The sequence below is a fragment of the Anabas testudineus genome, chromosome 15 (assembly GCF_900324465.2).
Source record: "Anabas testudineus chromosome 15, fAnaTes1.2, whole genome shotgun sequence".
NCBI classification, from domain to species: Eukaryota; Metazoa; Chordata; class Actinopteri; order Anabantiformes; family Anabantidae; genus Anabas; species Anabas testudineus.
The window spans coordinates 638,350-664,569 of NC_046624.1; the positions used below are offsets into that span (position 1 = coordinate 638,350).

The 26,220-nt window shown below is 37.3% G+C and overlaps 1 protein-coding gene across 3 annotated transcripts in view; it reads right to left on the reverse strand.

Annotated features, from left to right (window-relative positions):
- Positions 1 to 1,369: 1,369 nt before the first annotated feature.
- The window catches only part of gbf1 (golgi brefeldin A resistant guanine nucleotide exchange factor 1), a 90,107-nt gene continuing 65,256 nt past the window's right edge, over positions 1,370 to 26,220 (reverse strand). For 2 of the 3 annotated variants that reach the window (XM_026355421.1, XM_026355422.1), the window contains exons 21-40: positions 23,021 to 23,103; positions 21,610 to 21,846; positions 21,225 to 21,318; positions 20,114 to 20,290; positions 19,885 to 19,949; positions 19,510 to 19,633; positions 18,440 to 18,511; positions 18,129 to 18,223; positions 17,874 to 18,027; positions 17,416 to 17,641; positions 15,429 to 15,583; positions 15,083 to 15,332; positions 13,568 to 13,788; positions 12,448 to 12,598; positions 11,816 to 11,946; positions 11,515 to 11,616; positions 9,106 to 9,219; positions 7,385 to 7,562; positions 6,224 to 6,412; positions 1,370 to 5,940 (exon numbers count right to left, since the gene is read on the reverse strand). In XM_026355421.1, coding sequence (XP_026211206.1) covers positions 5,690 to 5,940; positions 6,224 to 6,412; positions 7,385 to 7,562; positions 9,106 to 9,219; positions 11,515 to 11,616; positions 11,816 to 11,946; positions 12,448 to 12,598; positions 13,568 to 13,788; positions 15,083 to 15,332; positions 15,429 to 15,583; positions 17,416 to 17,641; positions 17,874 to 18,027; positions 18,129 to 18,223; positions 18,440 to 18,511; positions 19,510 to 19,633; positions 19,885 to 19,949; positions 20,114 to 20,290; positions 21,225 to 21,318; positions 21,610 to 21,846; positions 23,021 to 23,103 — 3,069 coding nt within the window. In that variant the 3' untranslated portion in view covers positions 1,370 to 5,689. The remainder of the gene's footprint in view (positions 5,941 to 6,223; positions 6,413 to 7,384; positions 7,563 to 9,105; positions 9,220 to 11,514; positions 11,617 to 11,815; positions 11,947 to 12,447; positions 12,599 to 13,567; positions 13,789 to 15,082; positions 15,333 to 15,428; positions 15,584 to 17,415; positions 17,642 to 17,873; positions 18,028 to 18,128; positions 18,224 to 18,439; positions 18,512 to 19,509; positions 19,634 to 19,884; positions 19,950 to 20,113; positions 20,291 to 21,224; positions 21,319 to 21,609; positions 21,847 to 23,020; positions 23,104 to 26,220) is intronic. The other variant, XM_026355423.1, reaches the window with a different exon arrangement.

Genomic DNA, 26,220 nt, shown 5'->3' on the forward strand with positions numbered 1-26,220 from the left:
ACTTTATAAAGGCACATGCACACTGTGTAGAATCATATCATATCAGCCATATGCAGTAAATCTCCTGAGGCTAAGTTGTACCTAAACAAGTTAGTCAGGTTAGGAGAAACTCTTAAAGGATAAATCATGTGACTTACAGTGAACAAATCCCATAAGCAGACCCAAGCCAACAATGTGTTTGTCTGTCTGGGGTTTCAAGGTCGGTTGGTTGGTTGCTACAGAAGACATAAAATACACCTTGAAAATGCCTCAGCTGTACAGTATGTACCCATAATTCATAACATTACAGTTTTTCTGAATCACTAAAACATTAAATTCCATTCTCGCAACAAAACTGTCAAATTTATTAAACCAAATCATCAAACTAATTTTAGTGCCACACGAAAATAACCCAATTAATTACAAAATACATTTTTAAATAATTTCATTTAAGGAAAAAAAAAAGCTGTCCAAACTAACATTGAACCTATGTGAAAAAATAATTGCTCCTACTATGAATAACCAAACCTTTTGGAAAGTACTAAGTCCTGATTACTGCCAGACCTGTTCAATCAAGATATCACCCTAAATGAAAGCTGTCAGTGAAGCACACTAAAAGATCTAAAGAAATTCAAGAACACGAGCAAAACTAAATAAAATAAACAAAAACAATAATAATAATTTGAATAAATTTATCAATTTATTTATTTATTTATGTCTGAAAGGGGTTATTAAGCCATTTTAAGGTATTGGGACTCCAGCAAACCATGGTGAGAGCCAATAATGCAGAGAAAAGTTTAACTATTAGGAAAGTTTATGTCTTGTTACGGCTTGAGTAAAACTAACTGCATTTAATAAAAAGAACATCATACAGCAGTCTAACTTGTTAGTGGTAGTGTCATGGTCTGGGGTTGCTTTGGACCAGGACAAAATACCATAACTTGATGGAATCAGGAATTCTGTGCTCTATCAGAAAATCTTGAAGGTGAATTCCCAGCCATTTGGTTATGACCTCAAGCTCAAGCGCCCTTGGGTTTTACAGCAGGACAATGATTAGAAAGACACCAGCATAAGTTCATCTCTGAATAGCTCAAAAAAATAAAAATAAATTAATTAAGGCATTGGAGTGACCTAGTCAAATACTGACTTAAATCTAACAGAGATGCTGTGGCTGAATAAAAATAGAGTTGCCAGTTATTGCTTGATTGCAGTGATTAGGTTTAGAGGAAATTATTTTTCACATAGGCTACGCTGGTTTAGACAGCTTTTTTCCCCTCATTATGATGTTATCTTTGTGTAGAATAATTTGTTTAATAATCTGAATCATTTAAGTATGACAAAAATATGCAAAGAAAAAAAAAAAAAGAAAAACAATCAGGAAGGGAACAAATACTTTTTAGTATTTACTTTTATTCACATTATGGCCTATGTGTAATTGAAAAATGGTCAGGGTGGACAGAGGTGACTGTTCACATGAAAACAGGAGACTCTTTGTTAATATAGTTTGTCAGACCTATGTAATTCCACTTCTAAATACAACTGTAGTTTATATTTTAAAAGGGTCAAGCTACACTGTTCAGTAAAAATTTATTAAAAAACACCACCCTAGCATAATTCAGAAAAAGTAAAAGACCAATGCTATCAATATTTGCGAGTAGTGTGTAGATTTACAGTATAGTTGCACTACATACTAGCGTACATAAAGTAAAGCAGCACATTTACTGTATACAGAGACATCAGGCTATATTTACATAAATAAATATATTGTAGTTGATGCTTATTTCTTGTCATATTTTTACTATGAATAAATTGTGTTTCATAAATACAAAAAATATGCAATATTCCTGAAAAACTTGTTCTATTCTGCTGTGCAAAACAGTGTTTAGATTTTTTTGTGTGAGTAGTATGTGGAAAATTGGCCCCATCAACCACTCTTGGGTTGTGCAGCAACCTTAGGTAAACCACTTAATCTGCCCCATTGCCTTGGAAGGCTGCTAGACTGTCATTTATGTGTATTGAATGTTTTCCACAGGGTTCCAATACAGTAGGCTAATAAAATTGCAAACAGTAATGGGAAAAAGTAATTGAGCGCTTCCTGATTTTTTTTCCATCTCTGTCACACTGTTTTGATAATACAAATCATCAAACAATTTTAATATAACACAAAGATAACCTGAGGAAATAGTGATAATTCAGCAAGAAAGAGTGGGTCAAAATTGTAGATGTAAAAGGCTGTCTGCCAGTTATGGCAAATGCTTTATTGCAGTTGTTGCTGCCAAAATATTCATAACATTCCCAATTCCAAAGCCTACTATACCCTGACAGAACCTCCAGTATGGTTCTGTCAGGGTATCCTAGCCACCTTTCCTCAGATTGATGAAGCTACTAGGATGAGTAGTTACATGTTTCAACGTAACAAGAAAGAATTCCAGTTGACACAACTGAACTGCCAGGTAACATGTTGAACACAGCACCTTTAGTATCTGATGTGCACATTTTAAGTGGGCAAAAGTAATGGAACATGCTTCTACAGAAAAACTCACAATAGTGACATCACTACAACTTTCACAGAACATGGGAAAGTATGTCACAGCCCATTATTTGAAGATGACTCCATAGGAAGAAGAGGAAGTTATGGTTTTATACTGAACAGATCATTCACCAGACCCTTATTCAACTCAACATTAATTTTATCTGCTGAAAAAGAGATTAAAGGGAGAACCCCTGAAAAACAGCCATAACATAAGCCAGCTGAATAAGATTACAGTACAACCCCAGAAAGGCTAATAAAAAAGATAAAACAAAACAAAAACAGTTTCCTAATGTCAGGTAATCACACTTCTAATGAAGATATTGCAAAAAAAAAAAGGCATTAGCAACCACATATTGAGTTTTATTTTTATTAAAACTGCCAGACCCAGTTTTCTTGCCTAAAATGTGGGTGATCTGATACAGAAGGTGCTATGTATTATGTTGTGTTATACATCTAGATACAAATAGAAAATAAAACCTGTAATTCATTACCTCTATCTTCATTTTTTATGTTGAACCCAAATGTCTTCAGTGTACAGCGAAATTAATTGACTGTGTTGTTTTCACTACTTTTAGAGGTTATATACTGTGCTGTAAGTTTTGTGACTAGGGACAACTTACATAAAACTCCCCAGTAAATTCTGCAATGTGGACATAGATAACTCTTACCCTTGTGTCCATGATGATAAATCTATCCATTCATGTGAAATTACAATAAAGGATTGGTTACCTGTTATATGTTTTGTGCCTCATGTTCCATGTACTGTTGTGTGTGTACAAAAACGTCATTGCCTGCTCCAGTGCAATAATCATCTGTTAAATTGATAATCTGATTAGAATTGTAATTAATTATATTCTACACTAATCCAAATAAGTATTTTCACAACTAGTCTCAGACTTTAATCTGTTCCTTGATGACGATGGTATTCAGTTACATTGTCAAAGTCTACATCTAGTAAGGATGTTCATTTATATATTGAGCTTCATGATCTGAAACATGATGTTATCCACAGCAACAATGCCTGGTCTTGGTCTGGGGGTTCTCTTTGTTCCTGACTAATTTATATAACTTTAGAACATCCTTTCACAATTTTCTCAGTTTCACAGAGAAAAACAAAACAAAATAGCACAAACAATAGCAACTTTCTTTATATTATATTTATTACATATTCAAAAGTATCCTATCCTATAGGTAAGTTACCTTCCATTTATATATACACATTATATTCATGTAATTCCCTGTTTAAGCAGGAATTGGAGAGAGTCTCATACAACAAATAAACACACAGCTTCCAAAGGTTGGTGGCTCTATAAGGCTATAGTGTTTGACTGGCATGTCAACTGTACAGCAGTAGTGAAGTCCATCTATTTTTCCCCAAATTTAATAAATAACATGAAATATCATAGAGACTCCCAGGGCCACTTTGAATCAGTTTTATGCTTTCAGCGGTCAGTTTGTCAGGGTAATGCCATTGTACACAAGGCACAATCAACATGCAGGATGTTTAGATATCTATGGAGGGAAACAGTTTTAATTTTAAGAAGTGTTTAATTTAAATACAACTGAATACTTTGTAGAAATGTAAATATATCTGAAGTTATAAATATAACAACTTTAAACTCTATGTACCATATTTATGTGGTTTCAATTCCACACAGGTATGTAGACAATCCAGAGTAGTAAGTTGGCTTGTTTAGTAAGTTGCGCATTCTGACTTAAAGTCAAGTCAAAAAGCAAATTCCTAAGATTTAATACCTAATTCATATGTTTCAAAGAAAACCTGGAAATTCTTTGAATAGTTTCCAGACCTAGAAAAGTAACAGAAAATGAGAGAAATAGTAAAATGTATAAAAAAGTGTGACAGTTTTCACCTTTATTTTTGCTGACACCGAATTGTTTGATCTCTGAACATCCCATAATGTGATCCAAACCGGCTAAGATTGGTACATTATAAAAATGTAAAGCATGCATAAAATCTTATTTGATTATGATCCTGACAACCAAAAATGTAAGTGAAATGTAAATTTAAATGTTGGCCTTTGTTTTTTAAACTGGTTAATAATTTAAAACTATGACTTATGAAAGTACAGTAAAGACAAAAGAAAATAATAAAATCAATATTTGTTGTGACTGTTTTTAATAAAGGTGTTTGTGAAAATTTGGATTTAATGACTTAATAATTAACTTAGCAAGATGGTGTAAAGTGGGCAGTGATAAAGTGTTTTATGATGCCTTTGTATCTCTGTACAATTAATGCTGTTATAAAAAGTTACTAAATTGAAATCAAAATTCTGAAATTTCACCACCTGACATGAACTGCTGAAAAAGATCACACCACATAAAACAAGATGGTTTTTAATACTACGAATGGTAGTAATGTTATTCGCTTCCACAGATTCCATTATAACATAAAGAGTGACTCAGCTGTATTAGATAAGGAGCTCCTGGGGTTACTTGTGTGTGCACTGTTGTATTCAGCAAGCTACATATACACGTTAAAGTTACATCAATATGTAACTCTTCAGCAGACTCTTACATTTTGGAATGTTGTAGATGTAACATCTCCAATCCATCTGAGGAGGGATTTGTTTGTACCCAATCCATGTTTGTTTAGTTGAGAAGCTTGTTTGGGTTGTTTTAGATACAAAAGGCTCATGTAGAACAAAAAAAATGTTGGGTAGAAGAATTTTTGGCTGGAAAATGAAAACAGAATAGATTCTGTACTCTGAAATAAAAATGAAATATGACATCTGGAACATCTGAAAAAAGTAAAAACTCTGGAAATTCAATTTAATCAATAACATGTAGGGTTGAAAATGTGTTCTGTCTTTTTCTACACATTTCATATGAATTTAAACATGACAGCGCTGAATCTAGACTAAACCTGTTTTGATATTAGTCTTTTATACTGTATGTCTATTATATATTTTCTTATGTCATTCAACCATAGGCATTTTAAAATACAGAACATAAAAATGACACAACAGATGTCAGCATTTGGTGATTTTTTGTTTAAGTGACATTTTTAAATTAACGCTTTAAATCAAATGTGATATAAATGAGGCATCATCTCATAAATCTATATTTAATTATTTCAAAACCCTGGTGACATGCAGCTCCTGAAGTTATAATTGAAGTCTGTTGGGTCCAGAGCAGATCATGGGAGTGTACTGTAGCTTACTTGACCTCGTCAGAAGGGCTTGTAGGTCCAGGATTAGAAAGAAGCGGTACAGGAGATGTGGCCTCAATGAGGGCAGGGTTTAGGATGATTGGCAAGGACATGGGTGGGACTCCCACCTGCAGAGGAGAGGCAAGGGGCTGCAGGATAAGTGGGGGCTGGTTCAGGGGTGAGGGAGCCCGGGCAGGAGATGTTAATGGCACTGGCATAGGAGGAATGCAGGTTTGTCCTGGAGATGACTGATCTAATCCTAGAAAATGAAACAGTTATTTATAGTAAAACCTTTCAGTACCAATTTTATTTGTACATTTTATAGTCCCATTTTTTCCCTCTCCATGTGGCTTAAAGCGTTGGTCCCTTCAAATCTCATTTAATCAAATCTTTATTCTAGTCCCTGTATGTCTTCAGTTTGCGAAACGCAGAAACTGGGAAAAAGCTTAACGCCTGCTTCTTCTACAAAGGTGGCAATATTTGGTGGCAATAAGCCTTGCTGATCACTGAGTGTGTGACTGTGCTGAAACAGAAAGTCTTACCAATGGCACTGGTTGGTTGAGGCTCTTGGGGTGATGCTGGCCTAACGGGAGACTGTGTCTCTGCAGTGGTCACCCCAACTGCAATTGGAGAGAGTGGCTGGACAGGTGGTGAAGACACCTGAGGTGTTTTAAGTTGACCTGCTGGCGGTGCCGACTGCACGATGTCTGCTGGAGAACTGGGTGCTGGATCTAAAATTAAAGAGTATCGTGTAATTAAATCATGCTGTTTGCTTTGAGATGAACATTACCTTGTCTGGTATTGTGAAAGTAAATAATCTATATATGCAGTCACGTTAAATTACTTACACCTGGTTCCTGTTCTGTTAGAAGCCTATTATGTCACTTAATGTAATCTGTGTTTTGCCAAAATGTGTACAGGGGGCATCATTTTTATTTGTTTCGTACAATTATCTTCATTTCAATAATTATTATACTGAAGTGATGTGATGCCAAAAGCTTTATTGCCACTATGTGATTTATCAACAAGAACACACTATCAAACTTCCAAAAAAAAAAAAAATTTCCTACACCCAAGGCAAGGACATGACTTCAAAAATATCAATCCCTCTGAATCTAGGGGATGTTTGATTTAATGCTGCTGTTGATCTGAGAAAAACTTTTGGTCTTTAATGCTTTGCCATTCTGAAACAAATGGAAGCTCGCTGGCCACTTTATTAGATACACTGTGCAATCTAATGTAATCCAACACAGCAGCTCTACTGTGAATTCTACTTTTACTGTTGTCAGGTTACCTTTAGTGTTATTTCTAAATCCCAGCTCTGGCCTACCTCCAGTAGGGGTCCTTAGGCAAGACCTCCTTACGCTTACCCTGCCTACCCTTGTAAGTCGCTTTGGATAAAAGCATCTGCCAAATGACTAAAGGTAAGGTTGAATCCAAATATATAATCTTTTTTTTTTTTTTTTGAAAATTTAAAACTGCAAAATTTAACTTTGGTGGTTACATCAATAAAATCCCATCAACTATGGTAAAATGGCAATAAATGTAAATGCATGATATAAACAAACTATAATCTAATGAATGGCACTTGGCACTGGGTGTGTTTACTATAAAATCTAGACACAGTCTATAAGGTGACAGGAAAAGGAGGAAGGCTGGAACCTAGCTATGTATGTACATATACCTATGTACATAGGTAGTACCTGGTATGACAGTCTGTTTAAAGAGCTCCTCCCTCAGGTGAGGCAGGAAGCAGATAATTCGTTCCCAGGTTATTTCCCACAGGTCTGAATAGCCTGTCCTAGAGTCAGCACTGTGGAAAATCCCTGCTGTGTCCATCACAAGCAGCATGTTCTTTAGAGACTCTGGGATTGCCTCCAACTGCAAAACAACAGAGTGTCAGCACATTAGGCTCCACCTTTAAAAATCTGGCAAATATTATTCTAATTTGGTGAGTTTTGTATACATGCAATAAACACTCTTATAAATATGTGTAGTATATATTTAGACATTGGTCCTAATTCACAGGCTGATAAATTGTTTTAAAAGCATTTTCTCTTTATATTTTCTTTCAGCCTCTGAACTATTGTGGTTTTTTATTCACCAATACTGGTCCTAATCACAAACAGTTTGAAGGAGAAAACTGATGACAGAATATGCATAAGATGCATTAATGATGAGTTTCTAAGAGTGATACAAACAGGACACAAGTTGTGTCATAAATGGTGACATAAATGACAAAAGCTGTAATGTACAGTGCATTCACATTAGTTTTTTCCACATTTTGTGGACAGCCTTATTCAAAAATTGATAAAATTTATAAATTTCCCCAAATTCTACAAACAATACCCCATGATGACAATGTGAAGGAAGTTTAAAATCTTTGCAAATTTATACAAAAAAAAAAAAAAAAAAGAAAAGTCAGGATCAAGGGAAAGATGAATGCAGCAATGCACAGAGACATCCTTGATGAAAACCAGTTCTAGAGCGCTCTGGATCTCAGACTAAAATGACGGTTCATCTTTCAACAGGACAACGACCCTAAGTACACAGCAAAGATAACAAAGGAGTGGCCATTGGCCAAGTCTGTGAATGTCCTTGAGTGGCGCAGGCAGAGACCAGACTTGAACCAGATTGAACATCTCTGGAGTGACCTAAAAATGGCTGTGCACCGAAGCTCCCTATCTAACCTGATGGATCTTGAGAGGTACTGCTATGAAAAATGGGAGAAACTGCCCAAAAATAGCTGTGTCAAGCTTCTAGCATCAGGCTGTAATTGGTGCTAAAGGTGCATCAACAATGTATTGAGCAAAGGCTGTGAATACTTATGTACATATGATGTCTAAGTGGTTTTATTTTTAATAAATTTGCTAAGATTTCAAGCAAACTTCTTTTATGTTGTCGTTATGGGGCGTTTGTTTGTAGAACTTTGAGGAAAATAATTTTTTTAAGTTAAGCGCTGTGAATACTTACTAGATGCAGTGTATCATGGAGGACTTGGGATTTGCCATAAACAAATAGTGTAACATTTACATATAGTATACACATTTCTGCCCTACTGGAAAGAATAAATGATATATTGTGATATATTGTAGCAGCTGACATCTATTTATATGAAATCATTCCAAAATAGTCCTGATGTCAATAGTCTTTAATCAAGCTTTAAACAGCATCATATCTGTGGAAAATGAAAATAAAAATGTCAGGCTGTTTACCTGCAACCTATAAGCACATCACAATATTAATGAAATAGAAGTATAGAAGAAAGGAAATTATCGCGGAGGATACAGTAAATGGAATGGAAGTCCCTAATCAACTTTCGTTGGACTCAAATAGCAAACTGTATGAGTAGCAAAAAAACTGACCAAAAAAGAGAGAAGTTGCCCCCTGTTATTGGGGCTTTTTAACTCGTTGCTTTGATTACCAATAAATCACTGGATCCTGCATGCATGTACTTGTCCATGAAATCCAGAATGGTGAGCCAAAGGGCAGCAAAGGTAGGCAGGGACAGCAGAGGAGAGAGGTGTTGAAGGAAAACCTGAAGGAAAAAAAACATAGATCAGCCACAGCTCCTTCCAGGAGAATGGGCTCAGTTAATCTGTTACACTTGGCTTCTGGACAGCCAACACCCTCACTAAGAAAAATTAGCAGTGTTCCTGTCAAAATTTCTTTTTAAAATGTTTATTTTCCACCTTAATTGCTAAAGTATGAAGATAAGAGGATTTCTACTTACTGTATTGCTCTCTGGCCTACTTATGGTTGTAATGTAAGATAATAACAGACATTTCAGTTCTGTTCCACCTAATCTTCACTTCTACAACAGACATTTCTATTGTAAAACTGGAAAGTAAGACATTGGTATTGTATTTCTGCACATTTTATCGGAAGATAAACTGGCACCATATTACTTAATAACATTAGCTTGGAAGGCAACATAGAAACATCCCAGTTTAGAGCAATCACCACAGTTATGCAAAACATTACACTATAGTATATGTTAACATTTTCATGTATCTAAAATCAAATACAAAAATGATCCATCTGTGAAAGACCATCCAAATCTACTTGGTTTTCCAACAGTTTTAAAGAAGTTCCTGGAGGTGTTGAGTTTGCTGCTTTTCCTTTACTCACTCAAACCATCTCAACTGGATTTAGATTGAGTGATTGTGGCAATCAGGTCTAATGCAGCCCTCCATCATTATGCTTTTTTGTGGTCTTTGGAAAACGAATGATGGTCCTTCTAAATGCAGATCAGTTGGGATGGCATGTTGCTGCAAAATGCTGTTGTTGCCTTACGTATGCCCTCAATTTTGTCCAAAAGTGTCACCAGCAAAGTACCACACCATCACACCTCCTCCTCTATGCTTAACAGTGGAAACCACACATTCAGGAACTGTGTGCTCACGCTGTATCTAAGACATGGTAATAAAAACCAAATAATCTCCAATTTCAACTCATCAGACGAAAGGACCAGGGCTATTGACTCTGTACCCTCCTTTCCTCTGCACAAGATAGCTTATGGTCTAAAGCACATTACAGTACCAGAGACTACCTCATGAACTTATAGAATAGAGTGTAGTGCACTTCTGATGAGAGAACGCCATGAGTGTACCAGGGTGTCAAAGAAAAACACTGAAGGAAATGTGTGTCCAAACCAGGGGTCACTAACAAGGCGGACCGCAGTCCGGATCCGGACCCAGAAGCTGTCCCATACGGACCCGGAGCTACAGACCAAACCGAACGTTTTGATTCAAGATCTAGCGGGGCATCTTCATTTTAACCGGCGCAGCTATTGCAATCTTTACGGTAGTTATTTAGTGGACGCGAGAACGCATTGGCCAATTGAATGTGAGTTAAGCCATCCCACGTGACTTCACTTAGCCAATCGATTGTGTGGATCACAGGCGTTAAATTTAGCGAATCAACAGTAGATGAGAGAAAGTTCGAGGTTGGAAAGAAATTAATAAACAAAGACGGTGATAACAGAGAGACAGACGAGAGAGACAGACGACAGAGAGGAGAGATACAGACGACAGAGAGGAGAGAGGGAGAGATACAGACAACAGAGAGGAGAGATACAGACAACAGGGAGGAGAGAGGAAGAGATACAGACGACAGAAAGGAGAGAGGAAGAGATACAGACGACAGAGAGGAGAGAGATACAGACGACAGAGAGGAGAGAGGGAGAGATACAGACAATAGAGAAGAGAGAGATACAGACGACGGAGAGGAGAAAGTTGATAAAAGGACAGTGAGATGGTGAAAAAGAAAGAGATAAATATAAAAATGTCCAAAAAGAGAAGAGTGGACAGTGAAAATGAAAAAATTTTAATCCAGAATGAACAGACTTCTTTCTGTTCAGATTACCTAATCGGAGCACTAAACCAGTGTTCAGAAACTGCGGCTCTTATTAAAGGTACCAATGTCAAACGGCATTATGAGACAAAACACAAAGGTTTTGAACACACATACCCACTCAAATCTGAAGTGTGATCACAGAAAGTTTCGATTCTCAGAGCCCAATATGACCAGTCCACCAGGATCTTGAGCCACATGCTCAGTTCAATGTTACATAACAATAAATTTGTCAAAAGGTTTTTGAATTGTACTGAATCAATTTGATTTGACAGTCAAGAACTGATTACATGCAGGCTACTTGATAATCTATTGCGGTAAATAGTTAGACATTATAATCTTCTGGACCTTTGCTTCCAAAAATATTGTGTAACCGGACCTCTTTAAATTTTAGTTGAATACCCCTGGTCTAAACCTTTGACTGGTACTATAATGGAGAATATGCTGATTGTTGGTAGTGTACTGTGGCTTGCTGAACCTTTGACAGAAGAGTGCAGCCTCTCATTCTGGTCTCCTCCATACCCCCCACATCTGCTGGGCTAATGTTGTCAAGCAGCTTAGTCAGCAGGGGGAAAAGCACCTGCACATGTGCGGACACAGACACACACGCAATGAAAAGTTATGAAATTGGATTGTGAGAGATAAAATGATTTGGTTTATATTTTCCAATCATGTTAACATTCAATCAATTACTACTTTGTCCAAGCAGTTATTTAATTTTACACACAAAACAAAACAAAAAGAAGTATAGACAAATAGTTTCTCATCTCCTCTCCTACCTTATTGAAACATGATTCCCACTCTGCTGCATCAAGTGTCTGCAGATCATGGACAAGCAGTGCCCTCTGGAGGTAGGTGAGAGCCTGCATTCGAACCTGTCGCCTAGCATCACAACACAGCCAAGCAATGCCTGAAGTGGGCAATAACAATACAGCAAAAATCAGCTGTTGTGTAGAACAAAATCTGACCTAAAGCCCATTTTTTAACCAAGTCAGTCAAATACAGTATGTTATACAATAAGCACTTTGGCTGTGACTTTGTCAGTGTGCAATATTCATTCGTCGATGCAAAACAAGTCATTTTGACTTTTCATTGACAAAGTGTAAATGAGCTTATTATCAACAAAAGCATCAATGTCAACAGCATCTCTGGAAACCTTACAGGACTCTTTACAACAGTTATTTAACAGTTAACCGTTCATTTTAACTACAAAAAACAAAATCATGGAGCCTGGTCCATGGATAACCCACTGTAGCTCCTAGGCCATAGCTGCCCCTACTTCAGTTAAATTCAATTTCATGTTAATGCTTGAAAGTCACCATGTCACAAAATAACATTATAAGCTTTTCTAAGTGGCTATTTAGAAGAACTGTTGTGGTGTTCTGCATTAGATCTACTGTATGATCCCCACCTTGCAGCAGTGGACACCAGCAACTGGTCCAGAGAGTCTGGGAGTCTGCCTCAATTTTCCTGCCGGCAGCCTCTAGATGACGCTGTTCATCTGCCCAGGAACTGTAGATGCTGGCAGCACGGGTGTGCAAGGTGTGCATCAGGTCTAAAAGCTGCACAGTCACACACACACACACACACACACACACACACACACACACACACACACACACACACACACACACACACACACACACACACACACACACACACACAGTGTTAACAATAAAAGGGTGGGTGACTCTATATCTACAATAAGAGACAAAATATTGAGTGTACGGTGGTCAAGTGGAGTGACATTATTTGGATTATTACTAGTAACATACATAAAGTGTTTATATTTTATTAGACTGTAAGTAGCCCTCATTTAAAAACTGTTAATATCTTAAAAACAGTTTTAACCATGATTTCATATAATTTACTAAAATGTCACAGTGATGAATAACCTGAACACTCATAAATCTCAGTAATTAACATATTACCATGCATGTGTTTAATTTATATTTGCACATTCAGCAGGAAAGCAAATTGTAAGGACTAATATCAGATATTAAAGCTTGTCTTGTACACAGTTTTTCTTTTCGTTCTGTACATTTGTGTGTGTGCACAGTATCTCAGGATGTGGTGTGGGTTGCCAAAATAAATATAGGTCTCTGCAGGGATGGTTTGTGTATTTTTTTTTAAACACTCTGGATACACTGGATAATTATAAAATCAATAACAACATGCAAAAAACATAGGGCAACTGACATCAGGAGGAGTGTAATGTTCAGCTTAGATACTCAAGATTCAATGTTATTTTGCTCCAAATGAAATGAAAGTTTTGTTAAGCACACATTTTTTTATATTACATTTTTGATTTCAGAGACATAGTTACACCCATACTGAATGTCTACGTGGGTGCTAAAGCAAGAAGCATCTTGATGTCACAATTACCTTAGCTTAAAGCCTAAATAATTTTTACACCGCCACTGAAAAGTTGGACGTTTTCTTTATTATTTTTGGATAAAACAAGAGGTTTTTGGGATAGCTTGGCTTGAGTTGACATACGGTAAAAGTGTGAAGAGGGCTGTTGTACTTACATCCTGACTAACCTGTAATGACACCGTGTGGTAGCTGGCTGGGACACCTTCATCCTCCTCATCGTCACTGTGGGAACGTGATGGGCGCTGGTTGGATGCCCGGCTACCACCTCGCCTTGTGGCGCCTCCGCCCTCTTTTTCCCTCCCCCCAGCCTTCTTCCTCATTCGGGACTTTGAGGAGTCATACTTGTGGCTCTTTTTCTTGTCATGATTGCGATAACCTAAGAAAGAAAATTATTTAAAGAAATTATTATTTACGTTCTCAGAATAGAGGCATTAGTAGTCTTTTTTCCCCACTTGGCAGATCCTTGAAACATATACGTCACCTCTAAAACCAAATAGTATGCCATTTTAACTGGCATGCAGACATTGATCATTGCTTGTGTTATGTGGTATAATCTATTATCATACAAAAACTTTTGTTATAATTTTATCTAAAACAACCATGAAGCAATAAGACATTTCCAAAATGTTTATTTATCTTAAAAACACTTAACATAAATTCCATGAAGTCAGGCCAAAAAAGCAGATAAAGTAAAGCTGGTTTTGCGCTTTTTATTGTTTCTTACAGATTAGGGAAATTCCTCAGTGCAGTGCTCTGATAGACACATTATCTTCGTTTATGTTTATAAACCTCTTTTGACAGCACATATTCTATGGCCTAAGGGCTTAAGAGAAAGAAATTTGGGAATGCTAATGCCTAAACATAAATGAACCATTGCCACATCTCAGCCCTCAATGCTCTGGCGTTTATGGCTGCCAGAATTCAGCCAGATGTGCCACACCAGAGCGTAGTGCCATTACCTGCAAACATATTCTGTATACTTTGATTAAATTACAGTTCTGCCCATTATATCTGTAACATGATGGCATGACAGACAAACAATGACCCAAAAGTAGCAACAGACAATTTAATTACATTTTGTGTGTGCTTGAGAGGATGCCGGAAGTGTCTTTGAGCTTTACGATACTTTGTCTGCCTGTTAGAAGGTATTCACTCCAGTCATCCATACATGCAATGGATAGCAATCATGAATGGCTATAAAGCAAGAAGCTAAAGCTAATGAATAGCTTCAATTAAACTCTTCATTCATTAACATGGGCCTAGAAAGCAGACTGTACAAACATTCTGTATGCTGTCAGTATTACACACAGATACAGCCATCCTAGCATCTGTCCATTACCAGCTTTTTCCTTTTGTACAACTGCAAGTTGTCTGGTTTCTCTTTCTGAACAGATGTAATTATCAGCACAATCTAAAGTCCTAATTCTTATTATCCACTATGTTTATGAGCTAAAAGTCAAATAATACTCTTGATACTAAAACCAGTTCTGAAGTACAATGTCACCAGATCATCAACACAAGGCATTTTGCTGACACTCTGCACTATGGTAATTTTATTAAAATAAAGAAAAATCTTTCTCATGGCCTAATACTCTGTTGTAGTTAAGTACTAAGTTAACTGAAATTTTAAAAAGCATTCATACAATTTAAAATGTATTTTAGTATCTCACCTCCATTGAGGCTGGCCTCCACAAACACACGTATAGCTCTTACACACAGCTCAAAGTTTTCTGGGGTGACATGTGCAGCATCACGGACGATGAAAGAGAGTGTTTCCACACACTTAATGAGAGACTTTGTGTCATGCTGTCCCAGGTCTTGACCAAGAGTCAGTATGTACTGGTTGACCAGTGGGTGATTCAGCTGAGCTTTAGAGCTTATTGGAGGGCTCTTACCCATTTCTAAGTCATCTTTGCCAACCTAGAAGAAATATAAATATAAGAAATCAGAAACTGACTAAACATTATTGCATTCTCCCTTGTTGTATGCTTAACAAATGTGTTGTTGTGTGCTGACCACAAGCCATCCACTGCTTGCTACATCAACATCAGTTGTAGAGCGAGGGATCCTGGTCTTGTGCTCAGTGTAGACCTCTGAGTCAGATGTGTAACCACGGTCCAATGTCACTTCACTAAGATGATGAGAAGACAGCTCACTGTCTGACTGGGCACCTGGAGACATATAGCAGAGAATTATATGTTTTATTAAATTGATAGTCTGACTTGTTTTACATGTTAAATCATCATGAAAACTGAGTTCATACTTAATCATTTTAAAAACATTACTAAAATGATGATTTTTTTCAGCCATTAGGAGTCTGGAGTCAACTAGGTGTACTGAAGCAGATTGTATGGCCCTACAGCGCCCTGATTTCAACATCATAGGGTCAGTCTAGAATTATATCAAGAGAACCATTGCACAGTACAGAAAAACATTCGCACATCTATTTGAACAAAAACTGCTGACAAACCTAAATCTATTTTTTATTTGAATTTTACACTGGCCATGTATTACTGCAACAATTATAGAGGACCACAGTTGCCTCTCTAAGATACAAATAATGCAAACAATATCCTGAAGTTTACAGATTCCACTTGAGGATGTTAGAGAAGGTTTGCAAACTCTTAATCATTTCTATATCTGCATTAATGTTCAGTTGGAGGATGACAATTAATTGGGAGGTCCTGCATTATTTATCAAAGATAAATGTGGGTCTTCACTTTCAAAGTCTGGAGAGTCCACCATCAGGAGAACATCCATAGAGTTTCAACCAGGAAGCTTGAAATTCTCCAAAAAGAATACCGTGCTACAGCTTGCTCAAGACCAAGTGAACTATCTTACTCTGCATCTTTATCACAAGTAATTGCTACAGCTGATTATAAGCGACTAAAGTGGTGTTGAGTGGCAACTAATCCCAAATATTAAGGTTAAGAATCTGCTGTTGTACAGCAGATTCAGACTTAAACAAAAACATCTTGTGCAACAGCAGATTTTCAGAATGTGGTGTCATTTTGTTTCCCAACTAGGTAACAAGACTTTTCAAACATAGCCAGATGATCAGATCCAAGAGCTTAGCTTTAGCACAGAAAGAAACTACTATCAAAAGTGTAGTTATTGGCTGTGGCTCAATAGGTAGAGCAGTTGACTGCCAATCATAGGATTGGTGGTTCGATTCCCGGCTGCCACGTCACATGCCAAAGTGTCCTTGGGCGAGATACTGAACCCCTAGTTGCCCCCGGTGAGTCAGGTCATTGGTGTGTGAATGTGTGTGTGCTTGTGCGTGTGAATGGGTGAATGAGAAGCAGTGTAAAGCGCTTTGAGTGCCTGCTAGGTAGAAAAGCGCTATATAAGTGCGGACCATTTACCATTTAGTTATTAAAACACACTTTGCTTGTCATTTTGCTGCAATGAAAACTGTCACTACACAAGGGACATATGCGCCCACAACCAATTGCATTTTTCTTGTTTTCCCCCAAAAAACATAATTTTATAAGCAATCCTAATAATAAAAAAACCCCACAATTTCTATGTCTATTTCTATGTCTACATATCTATATCATACTTACATCTATGTGGGATTCTGACTTAGAGGCATTCAGTAGTAATCCCACAGATGGTGGAATCACACCACTGGCTCCTCAGCCAAGCACATACACAAAATGCCTGAACCTGTGTTCCTCTTGTACTGAGCAGGATTACTATTGCAACAACTATCATTACCAGTGTGGGTTCTCTCAAGGTACTGTAGCTTCTTTCCATCTCCAATGACATGTATGTTAGGTTAATTGGTCACTCTAAATTGCCCATAGGTGTGAATGTGTGTGTGAACGTTTGTTTCATATGTCAGCCCTATGATGGACTGTCAACCTATCCAGGGTGTATCCCGCCTCTTGCCTGATGACAGCTGGGATAGGCATAGGATTTACAAAGTGTAATCAGTGTAAAATCAAAATCTTTCCTTAATATGTAAATCAAAGACATGATGCTGAGAGCAATACTGAACCTGTGTCATTGTCAGCAGTGGTAGAGATGAGCTGGAAGGAGGCAGGAGGTTTCACTCCAGCACCAACGCATTCCAGCAGTGAGAAGAGTGTGTACCAGTCATCTGTACAGTGGATGTTGGCTGCATTAGTCTTTAGGAGCTCATGGAGGCCATAGGCCACCTGCCTACTGACCCGGGACAAGACATGTGTTTTCATCATCAGCAGGAGACGCAGTGAGAGGAGAACCTGAGGGTGAGAAAAGAACAGGAATGGATTTTCACTGTGGTTCACTGATTGTTGTCTTTTTCATTTGATATTTTATGTACAAACTACATGTACAGAGAGAGACTCGGTGTTTATAAAGTTGTCTAGTGTATTTGAGCACAGTAATGCACATCAGCTTGCTGTTTGAGCGCAATATATTTTGTCACCTCATTTACAGACTTTGTTTCAGTCAGTAAGTGTGTGTTTGCTATACCTGTGAGCTAATATCTTCTCGACGTAGCAGGCGTATTGCGAGTCGAAGGAGTCCCACTACAGCCCTCTCCACCAGGAAGCAGCTCTCAGTTGCGTGGACGCAAAGGTGGCAGAGGTGGTCCCGCACTGTCTGCCACACACAGGACACACGATCTCTGCATACCCAGACAGAATAAAATGGTCACTGTGTTAAAATGACAAAGACACAAATGGACGTGCTGTACAGTATTATTCGGTTACTAAATATTCTTCCTACCGGTTCTCCAAAACAATACGCAACAACATTTCCAAGCAGAAGGCAGAATCTTCCTCATCATAAGTCTCTTCATCTGGGGTGACTGATATCAAAGCCTGTAGAGAGGTTAATCTAGTGGGTATTTATTGTCTATATGACTGAACAATATTTGATACAGTCTTTCAAATCAGCCTAGTAAACAATGTTGTATTGTTTTTATCAGTTGAAATTATCCGTTTTATCAGTTGTATTATCAGTTGAAACGATACATAGAAAGACAATTATGAACAGTATATTATATATATATATATGATGCTAAGAAATGAAATAACCTTCATTAGCTCCTGCAGAGACTCCAGCTGAAGAAATTTACTCTCTGTGATCAGCTTTTCTGGGTCACATTGCTAGAAAGAGAGAGACATAATATATATACAAACAATAAAAAACAATGCCAGAACATTTGTCACAGCTAATTTAATTTTACTCTTTTTATTTGGATTTGGAAATTTAGGCACAGCAGTGCATTGAATAAACAGATAAAAACAATTCAGCTAATAACATAATAAACATTTAACAAAACCAAAAAAGCATTCATTGTCCATGTTCATTGCTATTGTGCACAGAAAATAATAAAAGACAAAGAAGGAAATTAGATTAGAAAGTAATGTTTTAACTGGCCCATGTGTGACATGAATAATTTGGTTCTAATTTTAGGTCAGAGACAGCTTTGAAGTCACAAAAAGGCAATGAGTAAAATTCCAATTAACTGCAATTCTAGTTTAAACTAGATGGTATTTCAATGTAAAGAGGGTATGCTCACTTGCAAAAAGCTGTAACCAAGCTGCGTTCAGTAGGGGAAAAGTAAAGGCATATGGACTTAACAGTGATCTTCATGACTTATCAAAGACCCACTGGTTTATGGAGAGTCACTGCCTCTTTCAAAGCTCAGACATGCAGACAGACAATCTCCTTTTTCCCAAACAAATTGTCTAAATTAAATTATCACGTGGTGAAAAGTGAATTATTTGTCGATGAGGCACTTTGTGCTAGTTTAAACTTTAGCCAGACTTTGGGTGGACTTATTTTTAAATGAGTGCACATAAACAAACGCGGCAAGAAATCAAGTTTGCTGACTTTACTTTGTTTACTGATTTCAATGCTAGGAAAATTCACAAAGCAAAACTCCTATCTTTAGATTTCAGCACTCTAAAAAATATATTTTTGAATTCTGAATAATCTATTTGTACAGTAAATCACACAGCAGCTGTTACAAAATCAACACTGCCAATCAAGCAGCTTTTGCCACTCAGTGGCAGTGTAACTGCAGTGTGACATCATGTGTACAACATCTGTGCTGTACATGTAAAAACAGTGTTGAGACATCATGCCCCGTGTTCAATACCTTTATGCAGAGAATGGCAGCCTGCTTGGCCTCCTGGTTTTCTGTGGATGGCCCTCTGAGTCCTGACTGCTCCGCTCCACTCAAGGTTAGCCAGTTGACAAAACTCAGAACTGCTGACTCACCACTGATATGCAACAAATAGGAAAATTGCATTTATGTTTTTGGCCTTCATTAGAAAGATTTCCTTAGAAATATGCAGAAAACTTGCCTTATGTTCTATGATTTAACGATGAAAAAGCAATGAGTAATGACATGAAAAGATTTATCACTGCAGCTTTTCATGAAAAAATTTCATACTGTGATAACCTGAAAACAGATTCTTTTTATATTCTAACGTAGATACATTAGTAGATGATGTGTGTTGTGTGTGCATACCGATTTGAAGGCAATTCCTCTCTTTGAAGAGAAATTTTTCCACTTGGTTCCACAAAATCCTCCACCTGAGCAGACATACAACAGTGTTTGAGCACTGAACAGTAGGTGGCAGCAGAACATCCAAAATGAAGTGTCTTTTTTTCCAATCCACACAACACAATGACAAAGCATGAGCCAGTCCCTGACAGAATGGAAAAGGGTGTTTAGACTTTAGAAATTAGGTCCTGACCTCAACCATGGCCTTTGGCAGGAGCTCGGCTCTGAACAGCTGCAGCATGGAGTCCATGATGTTCTTCCAACCCTCCCTTAGGATGTTGCCGTGCCGATGGGCGAGGTCAAACACTGTCTTGGCTGCTGTCTGTGCCTTACTGTTGCTGCCAAATACTGTAGGAAGGTTTTCTACAGACTACATGGGGCAGATGACACACCAACACTAAGTTAACAGAATACAGTATATGTGTGTGTGTGTGTGTGTGTGCGCAGAGTAACCACTGTTCCATTTGGCGGCTTTCTCTCTAAATCTGGCAACTTTCCTTCTTGGCGACTTTTTTGTCAAACACGACTAGTGACTTTTTTTGTTGTTATTGAAGACTTTTGCAGACCCGGATGTGAAGGCACGTATTGATCTGCATTTACTGTTCTCAACAAACAGCGGTACTTGTTCTTTATTTTATATACGCTTTTACAGCTTTTCAATGTATGTACCTGCACCTTCAATGGTAAAAAAAAACAAAAAACATTCACAATATCTACCAGTTACTGGTGTGTACATATTATGTAGATCTAAATCTACATTGTGTGTGGTTTTAGTTATTTTTTGTTAATGCTGTGTTGTGTATGTCGTGCAGAATGTTGTGGTGGTAATAACTGAGCTCCACTCTCCCACAGTGCAAAACTAATAATAATAATAAATAATAATAAAATAATAAATTAATAGATAAATCACATTTCCACTATTTTTCAAGTTATACTGAATTTCTAAGAAAATTCTTCAACAAGTGAAATAAAAGTAAATTACACCATATTGCAGGAGAATGTTAAGATTAGCAGATTTTAAAAAAATATGAGCTCAAATTATAATCAAAGTAACTACTTAGTCTAAAGTTTGATAATGTGTTGTTTTGCTGTTAAACAGATGATTCTGTCATTTAATTTATATGACTTAACAATGCTATATTGTAAACATAAAAAAATCTATCAATCTATTTAAAACAGATTTTCAATAAAATGGTGAAAAGATTTGTAAAAATATCAGCTTAAACAGCAAATTAGAGTTTGATGTCCACACTTCAGAATATTTGGACCACATTAGCTCAACAGGATGCTGAAGTTAGTCTCACCTCACTGCTGAGAGTGGTAAACTTGCAGAGGGAGATGATCAAATTGTCAAAAACATCACTGAAGCCATAGTGAGCTGCTATCATTGCACACTTCCTGCAGAGACAGAAACATAGATGAAACACACCTACCCTTACAAACATCTAAAAAATACAAGGTTAAATTCTTAAGGAATTTAGTGACTGTAGACTATAGACATGAATAATGTAATGTTTCCAGTACACCAAAAAACACAAAAAGCCTTGTAATGGGTGGAGAAATTTTGTTCCAGAACAAAAAGGTTGGAGAGGATATGTAACGCTTGTTTCAGCATATGTTTAAATTATTACTGAAAGTGTTTCTCTTTTCCAATAGCTTAGCTGCAGACCATTTTAAGTCATTTTGTACCTGAAGCCAGTGATTGCCTTCTGGATGATATTGTCATCCAGACTCTTGTCAAAAACATAGGAGAGGGCAGCAATGGTGGGACCCCAAGTCATGGTGAACAAGTCATGGTCGTAGCTGCCGCGGGGTATGTGCAGGAAAATACCCTCAGGTGTGGCGCCGCGGTGTAGCAACACACTCCATACGTAGTTCTCTTTCACTAAACCTGTCTGCTCATCTGGCATAACAATCTCTTCATTCCTACAGAGGGAAAACACAAATTGTGTGGCATGAGCTTATTAATTTTACTTTTGTTGATGCCTTAAGTTGAAGAATTTAAGCATGCTTCTCTACAAAATTAACTCTTAACTTAATTACTTCCCTTTGATCAAAAATATTAAATACAATTAATACTCTTATCAGAGATCTGTTAGTATTTAACAGCACAAATGTATTTTTGGACATAATAATCTAAAATTCCACTTTGGAAATATTTAAGTACTTCCCAGGTGCATATAAGAACACTTAATGTGGTGTGGACCCACAAAGGTGGCAGAAGATGGACTGACAGATTAATCAGTTACTAATTACTAATTTAAGACTGCACCAAAATCAGCACTTGCCCTTTATAAGATGTGCTTCAATTCATCCAGATCTCTGCTGTCAAAGTGCTGACCAGAACCAGAAGGAGACAACACATTAACTGTTTCATTGCATTGGTAATTGTCAGTGCCCATAAGCTCCAATGCTGATTTTTAAAATGAAAATCTGAATGCAGCTTGTCTGCTATGTTTAGAATGTTTTATTCCCTCTTACATAATCTGTGATAATTTCTGATTTATTCTGTGTCATTTTTACAAATATTTTAAATTTGTAATGTGCAACAGTGGCAGTTTTATTATTTGCTTTAAGGTGTATTTTAGCCTCATATTCATTTTAATGTTCACATTTACTCTTATTTATTGTCAATTATCTGTAAAGCTCTTTAAACTGCATGCACATGTATGAAAAATATTTGACTAATTTATTCATTCAAGGACAGCCCCCTAAATCCATGCCTTGTAACTGGAAACAAAAACATTCCAACATTACTGCAAAATAAAACCCAAAAATCCTGCACACAGTCTATCAAATTTATGACAACAATGGCTTCTTCCTATGATCATAATCAGCAACCAAAGCATTGTCTTGCGAGTGAGTTGTAGTTTTTCTCTCACATGAAGAGGTTTGGATGCTGTGTCACTGTCACAACAACTTTAGAGAATGCAAGACCTTTTCTGAAGTCATAAATTGGAGATAACATTATAGCCTACATCAGGTCAGGTTTCTGAGACTTTCAAAGGGCTTTCATGACACATCTATAAATAAATAAACACACACACACACACACACACACACACACACATACACACACACACAAGAATAATAGTCTTACTTGATAGCATTGTAGATATCCTCCAACATGTCCTGATCAAAGTCTTTGTTTCCATTTACTCCCTTCAGATTCTTCTTGAATTGCTGTTCAAAGTGAAAAAAGTAATAATTAAGTTAGTAGCAAAATATTTGTGCTTTAACTAAAATTTCATATAAATTTCACATGCTTCTAGGAAAAAAAACATTTGTCAGCACTATCAACACATCTGTCATTGCATCTCAACAATCCATTCCGAGCATCTAATTAACAATTTAAAGGGCACCTAATACACTCTGGTTGCAGCTTTAGGAAAACAGGGATTAGAGCCAGGGGCTTCCTGTAAATAAACATAAGCACCCAGCATTGACTGACAGCATCCATGCTCTACTTTATGCCTTAACTTGAAAGGGTTTGTTTTACTGCTGGCTGTGAAAGAGAAACATACATACATAGACAGAAAGATAAACACTGCATACTCAGTTTTTTAAAATGAAAGAGAATAATATGTTTTTAATGGACAAAATTAATACACTGCTGACATTGCCTCTACCTCTATCAAAATATGTCATCTCATTATAATATCATTGGAAACGGGATATGATTTACACACAGTGATGCTGGACATAGTTTTCCCATTTCAAAAATAACCCGCTGCCAACACATGCTTTGGTGAATACTATGGATTGCAAGCTGCTTTGTAACTGAAGTACTAGGCGCCACATTTACTGGCCTAACTATTGTGTGGAAACTGCTGCCGGTTCTGTCTGTCACAGTCTGGAGGTCAACAAGCTTTTTTCACCAAACCACAACTGACCTTTTGGGAATGTGTAGGGATAATTTAAAGAACATACAGCACCAGCTGTAAGATGAGGTATGACTCGAGTGAAGATATATCAATTCTAGAAAGAATGTGCTCATGAAAGAGAGGGGGAGAAAAGTAAGTACATGCTATTGTTTGCCAGTGAGAGTGGCCCACCCACAACCTTTTCTCAAGCTGCTCCAGACACTCTGTGTAGTCAGCTGCTGTCAGTCAAAGGCAGAAAAAAATGAATACATAGATGGCAGATGAAGAAAGACAAAGAGCAAGACCCCTTCTTGCCCACCCCCTTACAGCCTGTTTATGATGAGTTCACCTCTCCAGTCAGACCACCACTGGCTACAGCTGTTGACAGTGGACCTTTTGAGCTACTAGACTGAGAAAGTGCAAATTCCATCAGACTCAAATGGTAGCATGTCCCACTAAGAGAAGAAAAAGATAAGCACATGTGCAGCTTTTTTGTGTATTTTTTTCTTTACTATGTTTACAGGGACATCTTTGTTTCACTTAAGTTTGTATTCTGACTACATGAAACTGAATGTTACATTATGTTATGTATTTTGTGCCTAGTGAAATATCTTTAGCTACAGTTCTAACAGCAATTAAAAAGACTGTTGTGTTAAGGTGCTTGTACATTGTATCTGGAGTTGTTCAGTTTAAAAAGGTGGTATTAGTCTTCAAGGTTCAGAGACTACAATTTTCACTGCTGTTATAATGACTTGTTGCAGCTTCATTCTCTAAGCCTGTGTGGTGCTGTCAAGCCACAATAATTACATTTGTGGGAATGCTCTCAGCAAGTCCTCTGTAGGCCAGGGTGAGGGGCTGATGTCTCATACTGGCCTTCTTCAGCAGGCTCAAACAATACAACTGCTTTTTCGCTTTCCCTACTATTTTCATAGTCTTTAAAAATGTGAAGGATTGATGATGAGAGGCTACAGAGGGAGAAGTGTTTAGGACTAAGGCAGAAGCCCTGAGAAGCTCCTGTGCTGACTGGAACTTACCAGAGAGCTTGTTTCCCAACCTCACTGATCCACATCCTTTTGTCTATCCGTGAGGAAGTCCAAGATCCAGTTGCTGGTACATGTTGGTATCCCCAAATCTTTCAGTTTCACAATCAGCTTCACTTGCCAAATGGTATTGAAAGCAGAAATTTAATCCAGAAAGAGCATGCATACATATGCTCCATTTTGTCCAGATGTGCAGTGCCATGGCTACTGTGTTGTACAAACAGGCTACGTACCACGGTTGCTGTAGTCAAGCCCCTACTCAAAAAGCCTACTCTGGACTCAGGGGTTTTAGTGAATTATAGACCAATATCCAATCTGCCCTTTATCTCTAACATTCTTGAAAAGGTAGTTTATGTGACCACCTGCGCAGCAATAACTTGAGATTTCCAGTCAGGATTTAGACAACATCATTGTACAGAAACAGCACTGGTAAAGGTTACTAATGATCTTCTCTTAGCATCAGACAATGAACTACTTTCTATGTTCGTCTTGTTAGATCTTAGTGCTGCATTCAACACTATAGATCACAACATTTTATTACACCGACTGGAACATGTCATTCGGATCAAAGGAACAGCACTAGGGTGGCTTAAATCGTATCTATCAGACAGATTCCAGTTTGTACATGTTGATGATGAATCAAAATGCACACCAAAGTTAGCTACAGAGTTCCAAAAGGTTCTGTGCTTGGACCGATTCTTTTCACTTTACGTATGTCCCCCTTAGGCAATATTATTAGAAAACACTCATTCCACAAATTTCCATTGTTATGCAGATGATACCCAGCTATACTTATCTATGAAACCAGAAGAAACTAATCAATTAGTCAAACTTCAAGCTGCTTAAAAGACATAAAGGCCTGGATGTTCTCCAATTTCCATCTCCTAAATCCTCCAAGACCAAAGTTATTTTGTTTGGGCCTAAAAATCTCAGAGACACTATGTCTCATCTCATTCTCACCCTTGATGACTTAGTACTGGCCTAAAGTAATACTGCAAGAAATGTCTGAGTTATCTTTAACCAGGATATCTCCTTCAGTTCATACATCAAAGAAATCTTAATCTTAATCTAGAACTTTTCACCTGAGAAATATTGTTAAAATTAGGAGCATCCTGTCCCAAAGTGATGCTGAAAAACTAGTGCATGCATTTGTTACTTCCAGAATGGACTACTGTATTTCATTATTAATAGTTTGTCCCAATAACTCCTTAAAAAGCATCCAGTTAATCCAAAATGCTGCAGCCAGAGTTCTGACTGGAATTAGCAAGACAGATCATATATCTCCAATGTTAGCTTCTCTCCATTGGCTCCCTGTAAAATCCAGAATTGAATTAAAAATTCTTCTCCTCACTTATAAATCCCTTAATAATCAGGCTCCATCTTATCTTAAAGACCTC